At 41.3% G+C, this 12523-nt stretch overlaps 1 protein-coding gene across 6 annotated transcripts in view; it reads right to left on the reverse strand.

Moving 5' to 3' along the window:
* Positions 1-425: 425 nt before the first annotated feature.
* KIF18A (kinesin family member 18A) overlaps positions 426-12523 on the reverse strand; it is a 36950-nt gene continuing 24852 nt past the window's right edge. For 5 of the 6 annotated variants that reach the window (XM_053389686.1, XM_053389649.1, XM_053389658.1 and 2 more), the window contains exons 14-17: positions 6577-7054; positions 4937-5041; positions 3639-3748; positions 426-574 (exon numbers count right to left, since the gene is read on the reverse strand). In XM_053389686.1, the coding sequence (XP_053245661.1) occupies positions 459-574; positions 3639-3748; positions 4937-5041; positions 6577-7054 (809 nt within the window). In that variant the 3' untranslated portion in view covers positions 426-458. Of the gene's footprint in view, positions 575-3638; positions 3749-4936; positions 5042-6576; positions 7055-12523 lie in introns of those variants that run through there. The other variant, XR_008330657.1, reaches the window with a different exon arrangement.

The raw sequence follows: 12523 nt of genomic DNA on the forward strand, positions 1-12523 counted from the left end.
ATGCAGGGATGAGAGCTCAATGCTACCTGTCATTTATGAAGAGCTGCATTAGAAGAAGGGGAATTTTGTAACATTTCCTTCTTAAACTTTATGATGCTTCATGTACCAACGAAGTACCAACTATGTACCAGCTAAACACACTATAGAGGAGCCCCACCCATCTTTCTGACTGTATTCTCACTGCAAGAGATTATTTCACTGAAATATGGCGAAGGGCAGAGATGTCAAAAGCAGCCATTTGTGAAGTACAATGCAGCTTCCAATTACATGTTCAGAGCGAGTGAAGGATGCACCAAAGCACAGGTGCGAGCGTTCGAAAAATACATGTTTGTAAAGTATAATGAATAACTACTACCACAGGTAAGTGAGAAACAGTGCAGAGAGCAGATGGAAAGTTTTCTGTCTTGCTAATAAATTAAAATCTGTATAAAGCAAGGATTTATTTCAACGTAGGTAATTTAAAATGCTTTTTTGGATGTCTTGAATTTCATGTCTAAGGTTGCATTTTCCTTGCCGTTGTTTCTGACACGTTTTCTTAGCACTTCATTTTGCTTCCAGCTTCTTGTTCTAGTTTCTATGGAACAAAAAATTAGCTATGTTAAAGAGAGACACAGAAACTACTGCTTTGATTATGTTTATTATTTCCCTAAATGTTAAGGTTAACAGAACAGGGCAGACGTAGGACTACTATTACTATATCATCATCGTTGTTATTGTTATTATTATTATTATTATTATTTAAATGACATTAACTATATGCTTGAACTGTTAACTTCTCATTTTTTAATATTGCTATAAATGCTGGCTGCATCTGATAAGTGTCTGAAAAATGCTGCTAACATAGTGTTTATTGTTTTACTCCATAAGCCACTCAGAGAGCCGTGAATGGCCAAGCAATAACTTGTAGTATCCTGTGGCTCAGAAAGTTTTCAAAACTTACCACACAGAACTAATATGAGGCTCAGCTCCACCTAATGAATAGTTTGGGTCACACCTTTCTCAGACTGAAGCACTAAGTTCGGATAAGGGATTTCTTATATCTGACATCAGCATCAAGCACCATAGTACTAAGGTTCAAAGAGAAGCGTTTGCTCAACAGTAAAAGGCAACAGAAGAGGCTGATTCCTGATCCTGGCACTTTGCCTGTTCCCTTTGAAGCCTGACATTTTAATCACCTGATGTCACATGACAGTCAAGAGGGAGACCCTGCCCCCTTTTCAAAAACGGCTCCTGGCAAGTGGGCCAGTTCTGGATCTGTGCTCCCAGGCTGAAAGAGGTTCTCCACCCCTGCACACAGAACAAGCCCAAGCATGTGCCTTGGAATATTGATAGGGTGGTTTTTTTGAGATTCTAAGCATGTCTAATGCGCTCCCAGCTTCTAAATTAGGAATTCAATTGCATGATTCTTTAACAATACAATTACAGTAATTGATGCTGGTATCCTTTATTACCTAACATTTGGTACAAATAATTAACACGAAGATAGCATTGTGCAAAGTACTGATAACACTGTATTCGGCTTCTATTAGCTCCGGGGAACGCTACGTGCAGCACTTCACCAGCTGCATAACAGAAAGAGAACATTAATTTTGCCTGGAGGAAGGGTGGTTAAAAGGACAAGAGATAGCAAAAAGGCAATTGTTTGGGGACCTCTTAAGTATGTGAGATTGTCCAAATCAAGCTTTCGTTGTAAATGCACAGATGCAATTGGAACCATGATGGAGGCAAAGGGAACCTGTTCTTTGGCAGGGGGAGCCTGGACAGTGGCATGCATAGCCCCACATCAGCAAAACTCATGATATCCTTGGCTAATTTAAAACTGGCTTCCCTGCCATAACCATGCTGCCCAGGGAAATGTCCTGCCTCTGCATTCCCCACCACACAAAAAGGTGTCTGAAGAAGTCACTCTTACTGCTGGCAGGAGTGGCTGGGGCCGTGCACCGAAGCAATGATTCTTCAACATCAACTTCATTGGACATGTTATGCGGATGCCTGCTTATTGTCTTCCAAAGCAACTACTCTATTCTGAACTTAAAAATGGAAAGCATAATGCTGGTGGTCAACAATAGAGAATTAAAGACTCTCTCAACGCAAATTTTAAAAAATGTAGTATAAAGACCAGCAACTGGGAAACACTGGCCTGCGAGCGCTCCAGTTGGAAAACAGCCTTTACCAAAGGTGTCATGGGCTTTGAAGACACTCAAACTCAGGACACAAGGGAGAAACGTGCTAAGAGGAAGGCACGCTTGGCAAATCCACACTATGATCAACTCCTACCCAGAAACCAATGTCTCCACTGTGGAAGGACGAGTGGATCCAGAATTGGCCTCCACAGTCACTCACGGACTCATTGTTAAAACCATGTTTATGGAAGACAATCTTACTTGGCTACGAGTGATCGCTAAAGAAGAAGGTGCGTCCACCCACTCTTGACCTCACCCCCCCCTGCCCCGTGCCGGTAAGCTACAATGCCACCACTGTCAGAGAGTGGCAGCATGGCACTGCCCCTCTGCTCCTGCCTATCACTGCTCTGGATTCAAAAATATATGGAGCATGGCTATGATGGTTAGCACCAAGGAGGCAGAGATATCACAGAAAAGAGGTGGCGGAAGCTAGGAAAGAACCTGCCAGAAGGATCTTATGAGACACTGAAAATTGTGGAGGAGGAGGAAGAAGAAGAAGAAGAAGAAGAAGAAGAAGAAGAAGAAGAAGAAGAAGAGGAGGAGGAGTTTGGATTTGATATCCCGCTTTATCACTACCCGAAGGAGTCTCAAAGCAGCTAACATTCTCCTTTCCCTTCCTCCCCCAGAACAAACACTCTGTGAGGTGAGTGGGGCTGAGAGACTTCAGAGAAGTGTGACTAGCCCAAGGCCACCCACCAGCTGCATGTGGAGGAGCGGAGACGCGAACCCAGTTCACCAGATTACCAGTCTACAGCTCTTAACCACTACACCACAAGGGTGTGGCGAAGAATTCAGCAGCTCCACCTTTTGCCACAGCTATGATGGGAACTGCCAACAAGCCACTGCACGGTGAGGAAGACAACAAACAGCTCCAGGGTTTGTGCTCTTCCAAACAGATGGATAAACTGCTAGAAAACATCCAGGCAGTTTAGTGTCACAGGTAGGGGTAGGTAAAAGTGGGAAGATGTACATACAGTCCTGAAGTAAGGGAGAATATGTAATTCTGAGAATACTGTCAATCCCCTTTGGGCTATTTGGCTCCTCTTTCCCTATACAGTTGATCCTCTGGATACGAACTTAATTGGTTCTGGGGGTCCGTACGTACCCCGAAAAATCCGCATCTAGAGGCACCGCTTCTGCACACGGCGAAACCTGGAAGTACACACTTCCGGGTTTGCCACGTTAGCAACCTGAAAGTTACGTTACCCAAAGGTTATGTAACCCAAGGGTCCACTGTATTAAAACATGGAACCGACTAAGAGTTTCTTAAGGAGTAACTTTTTCACTCAATTTAACTGAGTAGCTAAAGTATATCGACCCAGCTGTACATCTAAATCACCACAGCAAAAGACTAAGAAAAATGGTAAATATCAGCCCACAATCTTGGCGCTCCTCCATAGCCACCTACTGCTCAAGTTTGGATATAATCACTGAAAATTGTAATTTGATACTTACCTGTTGATTTAGGGACTCTTAGAGCTTTATAACTTAACATGCTGTCTTGTTTAATACGCTTTGCAGTTGTATGACCATGCTGATTTGTAATGTCGCTGTTCGATACTGAACTGTAAGAAAAAGTTATAACAAGTTTGCTTTTAGCACAGTGAAGCTGGCATGCTTAGTTTTTGGTTTTTGGAACACAACATCTAAAAGTATATTAGATCGAGGACCACGTGTGTGACTAATTTACTACAAGAAAGATCCACCACAGATATACTTGTATGGATTGTGGCTATTTCTTCTCCTGGTCCTAAGAAAAGCTGAACAAGTATGATTCAAATTATATTTCTGGTTTGTGTCTGTGCATTTGTTTCCCAGTGTGATGGAATAGGACTTTCAGCTATTCTGTGCTGGGTTTTTGGTTGTAAAACCTGAGTTGTAATAATGGTTGTGCTTTGCTTTAAAGCTCCCATATAGGAAGGTCAAAAGTTCGCAGGTAGGCTCAAAGAAAATAGGAAATGTTCAGCTCAGGAAGTTCTGCAAAGGAGCATTGAAAATTCAGCGTAGGAACCTGGCAATTAAAGGTTAGTCAAAAACTAATCAGGAGTTTACTCCTGGGAGTCTATTCTCCTGATTCATTAAAGGTTTAGGAGAGGGGAAAGGATCAAGAAATGATGCTTAACCTTATAACTGCTGTTAAGATTGTTGTTGTTGTTGTTGTTGTTTAGTCGTGTCCGACTCTTCGTGACCCCATGGACCACGTGGTTTTTTAAAAATGAGGGTATTGTACCTCCTGCAAATATGCTCTGCAGGTAAAAGAGTTTAACAACCAAGCAGGCTTTAAGTTCATTTTACAGGCATTTGCCACATGTGCTACTCCACGTGTAATTTACGTGATTAGATATCCCTGTGGATTGTTGTATGTAGGTCATACTCTCAGACCTATCAAAGTAAGACTATCAGAACACCGATCTAGGATCAGGAACAATGTAATAGATGCTCCTTTAGTGCAACATTTTATTGAAGCATCTCATTCCGATGAGGATTTGACATTTTTTGTAATTTGGACGTATTCAGGTCCTGTAAGGTAAAGGGACCCCTGACCATTAGGTCCAGTTGTGACCGACTGTGGGGTTGCGGCGTTCATCTCACTTTATTGGGATATATGGGGTGGGGTGTCCAACAGAAGATCAAGTCATGAGGACTACTGGATTGGGGTAATGTTCCTGCCTCCTACTAAACCACAGCACTGACACACCAGGAACCCATTTCACAGATGGGGAAAACAGCAATGAACCTTAAGCATGACTTACCTTAATAACTTCCTTTTCCTCTCAGCGGCAGATGTCATTGCCATATAAGATGGCTTATTATGTATGGGGTCTGGCTGCCTATTTAACGATGGAGCGACAGCAAGTCTGAAATAACAGCAAAGGGGGGGGGGGAGTAGTTGTGAAAAACCCAGAGTATTTCTTTAAAACAAAAGCCACAAATTCTAAAAATAATCTTGCATTCCAAAAAGTGTCAGTATTAAAACAAAATATGCAATGGAAGGATATTTTATTTGCATAGCTTTTAAAAATCCAGAAATTGTCAGTAGTGACGCTTACATGTCTGTTTTCACTGGAGGATCTGTTCTGCAATACCTTCAATGGAAATAACCTGGTTTCACCTGGAATTGGGCCAGGATGAGAAATTTGCACAGGAATCAGCAGTTGACACTGCTGGGTACCTGCAAAGGTCGATGCTGCAAGAGGTGCCCTACTACCAACTTCTGGAACGCTATCACCTTGCTGCTCCTTGCTAATGCTGAACGTTTTCTAACAGCAGTGCCCAGAAACACTGTGGGATCCACCCAGGGCCCACTCTAGTACAGTAACCTGATTCGCCAGCCAGGTGCTTCCAGGAAGCGCGCAAGCAGCACTTGAAGGCAACAGAACTCTTCTGTTAACATCCTTGCCTATAAGAAATGAAGATTTAGAAGCCTACTGCTGCTGAATGTACAGGCTCCATTTTGTCATCATGGTTTCTTTTTTGTGTGACTGATGAGACACATCTGTCATGGGTTTATCTCATCCCCTTTCAAAGCCATCAGTGCCAGTGGTGACCACCACATCTTACGAAAGTGAATTTCATCTTGTGCATTGGTCTGCACTTTTTACAGCTCTTCAATGTCATTTTCCAAAAGAGGCTGCCAGTTGTACCTTTGATTTATTTAAAGGTATCCTAATACAGGCAGATGTATTTCAATCCTTAGCACATTTCCCATTCTCACCACCATAAACAAGCCAACATTTTCAGAGCTGTTTCGAACAACCCCAAGATCTCTTTCCTGAGTACTTACCAGTTCAGAGAGACCACATCAATGAATATGTCACCATGATTTTTTATTTTGATTTTTTTGCCCCAATGTGATTTTGAAAATGAGCCTCACTTGGCATTTTGTTGTCCACCCACTTTGAAGAGATGCTTTTGGAGCAATTCACAGCCTGCTTCGACTTTCACCAACCTGAATAATTTGGTGTTACCTGCAAGTCTGCCTACAATCCCTGACTCCAGTAGCACAGATCCCAAAATAGATCACTGGAGGAACCTAATGCTTCCTTCACTCCATTGTGAAAACTGCTCAGTATTCTACCCTTGCTTCTTCACTTGCCTTATTGTCATGTTTCGCCAGACTTTGTGTTCATGGACCACAGTCCATGAAAGAAAGGAAAAAGGGATCAGCAGGAGGAAACAGCAACACGATCTTTTGGACAAGGCCATACATAGTTTAGCAATTCAGGCACGTCTTTCAGAGGCTTTAAATGTCACAATTATCTGACATTAGAATGTGAAACAACTGAGGTCACACTAATTGTGCAAAAAGGAAAGAAAGCAGATAAACCAATATCAGGATTAAAGTGGTGAGGAAGGAAAGAGGATATTACACCTCCTCTTCCACAGAAAATACCTTTGTAAACTATTGTTGCTGCTGTCGGTCACCTGCAATTTGCTTTCAGATTCATTGGGAGGGTAGTCTGTACTGCCCATGTTGCTTTCATATAGAGTAACTGTCGAGTTCATGAGGCGCTCTGGAGTCACGATGCATATGTTATCCCCATGGCTCTCCTGCTTTAATGGCTCCTGAGCCTGTGCAGTGCGGCTGTTCATTTCTTGAAGGCCTGCTGCTGTATTTAACACTTGCTTTACCACAGTCTCAGTATGCAGGTTCTCCACAGGCTTCTGGCAGCCCTTAGGTGTATACAGAATGGGGTGGAATTCTTTGCTGATGGAGTCCACCAGGTGATTAGGGCTTGGCTGACTGGATTGCTGAGGACTTTGCGCTGCCATGGGAGACTCCATCAATTTCCGCCTTATTCTTTTATTAGGAGGTACTCCGTATTCTGCCTCAAGTTCCACATGGGTCTTAACTTTCTCTGATGGCATACCTAAGTTAAAACACAGGCAAGAAGAATCACTTAGGTGTGTGCTCTAGGCTTTGCAGAGAAGAGTAAGAACAGTTCTGTAGAGCTGGATCTAGACCAAGGTAGCTGAGCCTAGGTTTCACTGAAATCAATGGGACAAGTTAGTAGTGGCTTAACTTTTTTTTAATGTTTTAATGTAATTGTATTACTTTAAGTCACCCTGATCTCCCTTTGGATTCAAGTACAGTGGTACCTTGGGTTAGACACTTCAGGTTACAGACTCCGCTAACCCAGAAATATTACCTCGGGTTAAGAACTTTGCTTCAGGATGAGAACAGAAATTGCGCAGTGGCAGCAGGAAGCCCCATTAGCTAAAGTGGTACCTCAGGTTAAGAACAGTTTCAGGTTAAGAACGGACCTCCAGAACGAATGAAGTTCTTAACCCGAGCTACCACTGTACCTTAGTCTGGATCATTTTAAGCCCTCTCCAAGCTTTCATTATTATTATTTTTGAAATTTGCATTTTATTTATTTGTTAACATTCTTATATTAGATTGGTAAATGTTGTCATATTACATTACAGGACTTACTATAATATAATTTCCTACATGTATACAAAAATTATATACAAATACCTATAAGTGCACCAGCAGCAGTGTGGGAGAGAAGGAAACAGGGAACTAATATAATAATTTATCAACACATAACTGTACAGTTGCTGAGAATAGCAGCTTATACGCCATAATTAAAAGCAGCTGAGCCAGTACAGAACCATTGTAATAATGGCTGATTGACAGAAAGTATCACACAGTGAAGGAGGCAAGGGCAGTGAGGAACAAGTAGGAGAACTTAAGAAGGAAGCATAAGAGACCACGGAAAATGGAAAGCGGATTATAGCAGTGGTGGTCTTAATTTCTTGCAGCTCATACACAATAGGCAATGGAAAGCAATACTCGTTTCTGTCAGATTGGTCTCCATGGATATCAGGCTATGTCTGATACAACATGAAAAAACATCCTTAGAGTGCGTTGGAACCCACAATGCATTTTCCAAAAAATATATGTAAAACACGGAACAGTGCTGGCATTGTGCTCCCCCCTCTGATAACATTGTGCCATATGATATGATCCTGCCCCAAAGTAATGGCATTTTGGTCAGAGGTAACTATAAATATGGTCTTAAACAGATTCCTGAGATGTAAAGATGTTAGTGTTTTGCTGTATTATTTACTAGTCCTTTGGAACCAGAGAGAGGGAAAACATAACTGGCTAATGAAGGTACTCATGGTGGCCAAACAGTTGACACTTCAATATTGGAAGGAGAGATCTTCTTCCTGTATAGTACAAGGGATGGAAGACATGAGCCAACTAGCCACTTATGAGAAAGTGACTTTACCTAAGCAGAGGAAGGGTGGAAAATTATTAGATAGATGGACTCCCTACATGGATATGTTTGCATAAATAACAAACATCTGGCAAGTTGGGATCTCCAGCTGAAGCCCTTACCTCTCTACTGATACACAATTGTTTTATTATTATTCACTAGTACTGTATTTTCTTTGTACTTTGCTTCTTCCTTCTGTATGCAATATTTTAAACCTGCTTTCCCTTCCACACATAGACTAAGCAGATGGAGGAAAAACTATGAAAGGGGCTTAAGAAATTTTATTACAGCATGTGACTTGAGTATAGCTATGTATTATACTTATGATGGTGAAGGTGAAGGGTTGACATGCTCTGCATAGCAGTTGGACTAAGTGAGACCATTCCTGTGAATATGTATTAGTTAACTGTTTAATCTCTGTTCTTGGTCCTACCCTCACAGGAAAATAACAAGAGAATCCTACCTACACACTTGCTTCAAACTCCATGGCTCAGAGGCATTCTCTCTCTCCCCCGCCCTCCAGTTAAAAATTCAGATTGGTGTTTGGCTAGATACAATTCCAGTACTTCCTGGTTCATAAATTTTAGTCTGAAGTATTCCACATTGCATTTCTAGACAATAAACAAACTCTGTGTGCTCAAAATATTTATCTTCCAACATCCTATGGCCGAGAAACCCGATTATATGAATAGTGATGCAAGGCTCCAATCATAACATTTTGAATAGCCACTTTGCTGAATATCAACAATATGCTCTGCCCAGAGAATCCAATTATAATCTTTCAAACAGCTATCCATTAAACATTTTAGGCAACATTTTAAAATATTAATTTATGAGGCGTTGCTCTAGCTTATGCATCTGAAAGTATGTGTTTCGGGGAAAAGTAGTGGTTGGCGGACCGTTGGTCTGTGTTTATACATTATAGCACTGACGTTCCTCTTTCCAAAGAAGAAGAAAAAAAGTTTTGTTTACTGTAAGGCACTGGGTTTTTTCAAAATGTCCTAAGAGAAACTGGGAACGAAGTCTTGGGGGAGAGAAACATTTTGGTGAGACTGCCAAGTTTTAGAAGCTTCTCCCAGTACTGAAACCACTTTTAAATTACCCGTAAATGTAAGCATTTAAGCTGTAAACCAGATAGGTAGAGAACACAAAAAATATTGCCAACATTAATAATTTGTTGAACTTCAACACAATGAGCCATATTTCATACTGCACTGCAAGCTCATTAATAAAAAGCTGGTTCCTGGGGTTCCATGAAGCACAAATGCGAGCCATTAGGAAAAAGGAAACCCCATATAGCTACTTAATGTCACCAGAATGAAAGAAATCCTTAGCAAAACAATTGTTTCAAACAACTTGGGCCCAGAGTACCTCCTGATTCCTTATGCTCCACCTCAGTCACTGAGATCTTCCTGCCCCTGATGTGCCCCCTGGAAGTCCTTGCCTGTAAAGATCAGGCAAGAGTCACCCCTGCCATATTTTAGAGGTCTTTTGAAAACAGTACTGTTCAGACAGGCCTTGAATGGAACATGAATGGATCTTATTATGGATATTATAACACTGTACACCAACTTGCTATTATTATTTAATGAAAGTACTGTATATTTAAAAGAGTGATTGTCCTCGTTTATCCTGCCTTTCAAAGTGGCCAGCATGGGCAATGGTCACAAATAATGGGATTTGTAGTTCAGCAACATTTGGAGTGCCACAGGCCGCCCAACCCTGGTTTACTGCTATGAGGACAAGCTTAGGTGTGCCTCAAACCCTTCTCTTCCAGTGAAGTCGTGAAGAGGAGATGATCAGAGGTTGATGATCCTGGCTTCTTTGGACAAACCGTAGCTAAAGCTCACTACTGCAAACCCCCTCCCCTACTTTCAACAAACTATGGTGTGCTGAAAATGGAGGCAAATGCTTGCAGCCATGCCCGCATATATCTATCCAGTCCCATAAATTAAGATAAATTGGATACAATACTTAAGAATTAATTTAGGATGTAAAATCAACCACATCCCCCTCAACTTATTACCATGTGTGTTATGGGGAAAGCAAATACACCTTATATTAAAGCTGCGTTCCTTTGCACAGTTACCTAGAAGTAAGCCCTATGGCAAGCAGTGCAACTTACTTCTGTGTAAACTTTCACAGGTTTGAGCTGCACCTGCCAAAATATATTTTTGCCATGCTTCAGAATCGACATGAAAAACGGGAGTTGAACATGAAGGTATTCAAATGAATGATTTCTCTCCCTTTCAATTAAGAATTTTTGGACAGCCTTGGCTATGCCATGTCATGCCTCCAGAAATCTCTGCCGATAAAGGAACTCATTTATCAAGAAGCGAGTATACAAAGACAAGACTTAGCATGGTATCAAGTAATGTGAAAAGCGTGAGGGAAGTATTTAGCAAACATGAGTCACAGTCCACAAAAGTCGAGTTCATGTCAAAAAGACATTGATGAATGGGACAAGTTCTAATTGGGTTTGGGACAAAATAACGGGTTGGGATTTTTTTTTATTCTTCCAGAACTCATGTTAAATACATGCATGAGAAGGTATTTCTGGAATCTGTGCTAAATTAAGACTGCTCGGTTGTTCGGCTAAAGTGAAATCAAATATTAATGTATTCACTTCAATAAACATTTCTGGGCTTCCAGTGATTGATCCAATTACTCTACTAATCATAAATTTTGATTCTTTCAACAGCTTTCTGACTCATGGAATTCCGAGTTGCAAATGTTGCCTAGTGAATGAATTTTAGCTATTTAATATTCATGTGACCCCAACGCGTTATTATGCCAAGCAATTTAAAGATATTCTGGAAGCAATAAATGCAATGTGGGTGTGTGGGAGCTACCAAAACCCCAGCTTGCATCCAAAAGAATGGCAACATTAGTGTGATGCTATTACTTAAGATGGAGAAAGGAAGGCAGTTGTAACAGGGCAGCTTGAATGGGAAGAAGCTCTCCAGTAAGTATTGAAGCTTACAGGTGAGAGAATGAATGAGGATGCAATCCTGCATCTCAAGTCAATGTTTTGACTAACATGAACATTCACAGCAATTAGCTCTTCCCAGTAATAAATTGGCTTTGCTTCTGGTCACTGGAGGAAGTAATGGGCACTTCCCCCTGCATTTAAAAATGGACCCCACCCCCCTCTCTACTAATGCACAGCTACGCTTAAAGAAATGGGATATCTGAAACAAAGCCAGAAATACTGGCAAGTGACTGGCTGTGAATGGAGCTCGCGTTCGCATCTCACACACACAGAGAACACGGATCACGCCATCAATCAAAATCCTACTGCGCAAGCCTTAAGAATGCCACTCTTAACTTAGAGCTTGTGTTTTTACTTGACTGGTATAATAATTTATGTTGCACTTCAATGGCAGGAGTTAAAATATCACAGCTGCCTATGATTTTGCAGTCTGCTATAAACTGCAGCTAAAAGGTAAGCCCCTTACTCTTTTTTTGAGGCAACAGTCTATTTGAAATTAAAGTTGTTTCAAGAGCAAAGAATGATGTTATTCTGCTGCCAAGTCTCATTTCTTACTCTCATCCAAGTGCTACTGAAAGAATATAATAACAAGGCTTTGAAGTTGCCAAGCGAGGTAGAAAAGCCAAGAGTGATGGGTTCAATCAAACAGCAACCCCACCCTACTCTACCGGGAGAGAGAAATCTCTAACCAACCTTACAAGTTTTTGGAAGTGTGCTACCAAGTTAAGTTCTGGAACTGAAAACTGCCCAGAGATCTTTGTCATTAAAGTTTGCTATAAGCAGCCTATCACCAAAGCACGTCTGTGTGTCTGTCTATAGCAAACACAGGGGCACTGTACTTTGGGCATACACATCCCAAGAACTGAGTTTTGCAAAATATGGAGATTTTTTTTTTAACCAGAAGAACCCTTAAACTGATTCCTTCACCTTTTATAGCCCTCTTCACCAATACAGTGAGAAAACAGTTAGAAATATGGAGGGAAATGAATGGGATTTACTGCTAAAGCTCATCACCCTCAGCTTACTCTCATGTAAAATTTCTGAAATCTTGCTGACTTCTTTGTCTGTGGTCAATGCCTATTAAGATTGCCTTGTCCCTTGATTGCTTTCTGTGCCAA

The sequence above is a fragment of the Podarcis raffonei genome, chromosome 1 (assembly GCF_027172205.1).
Source record: "Podarcis raffonei isolate rPodRaf1 chromosome 1, rPodRaf1.pri, whole genome shotgun sequence".
NCBI lineage: Eukaryota > Metazoa > Chordata > Lepidosauria > Squamata > Lacertidae > Podarcis > Podarcis raffonei.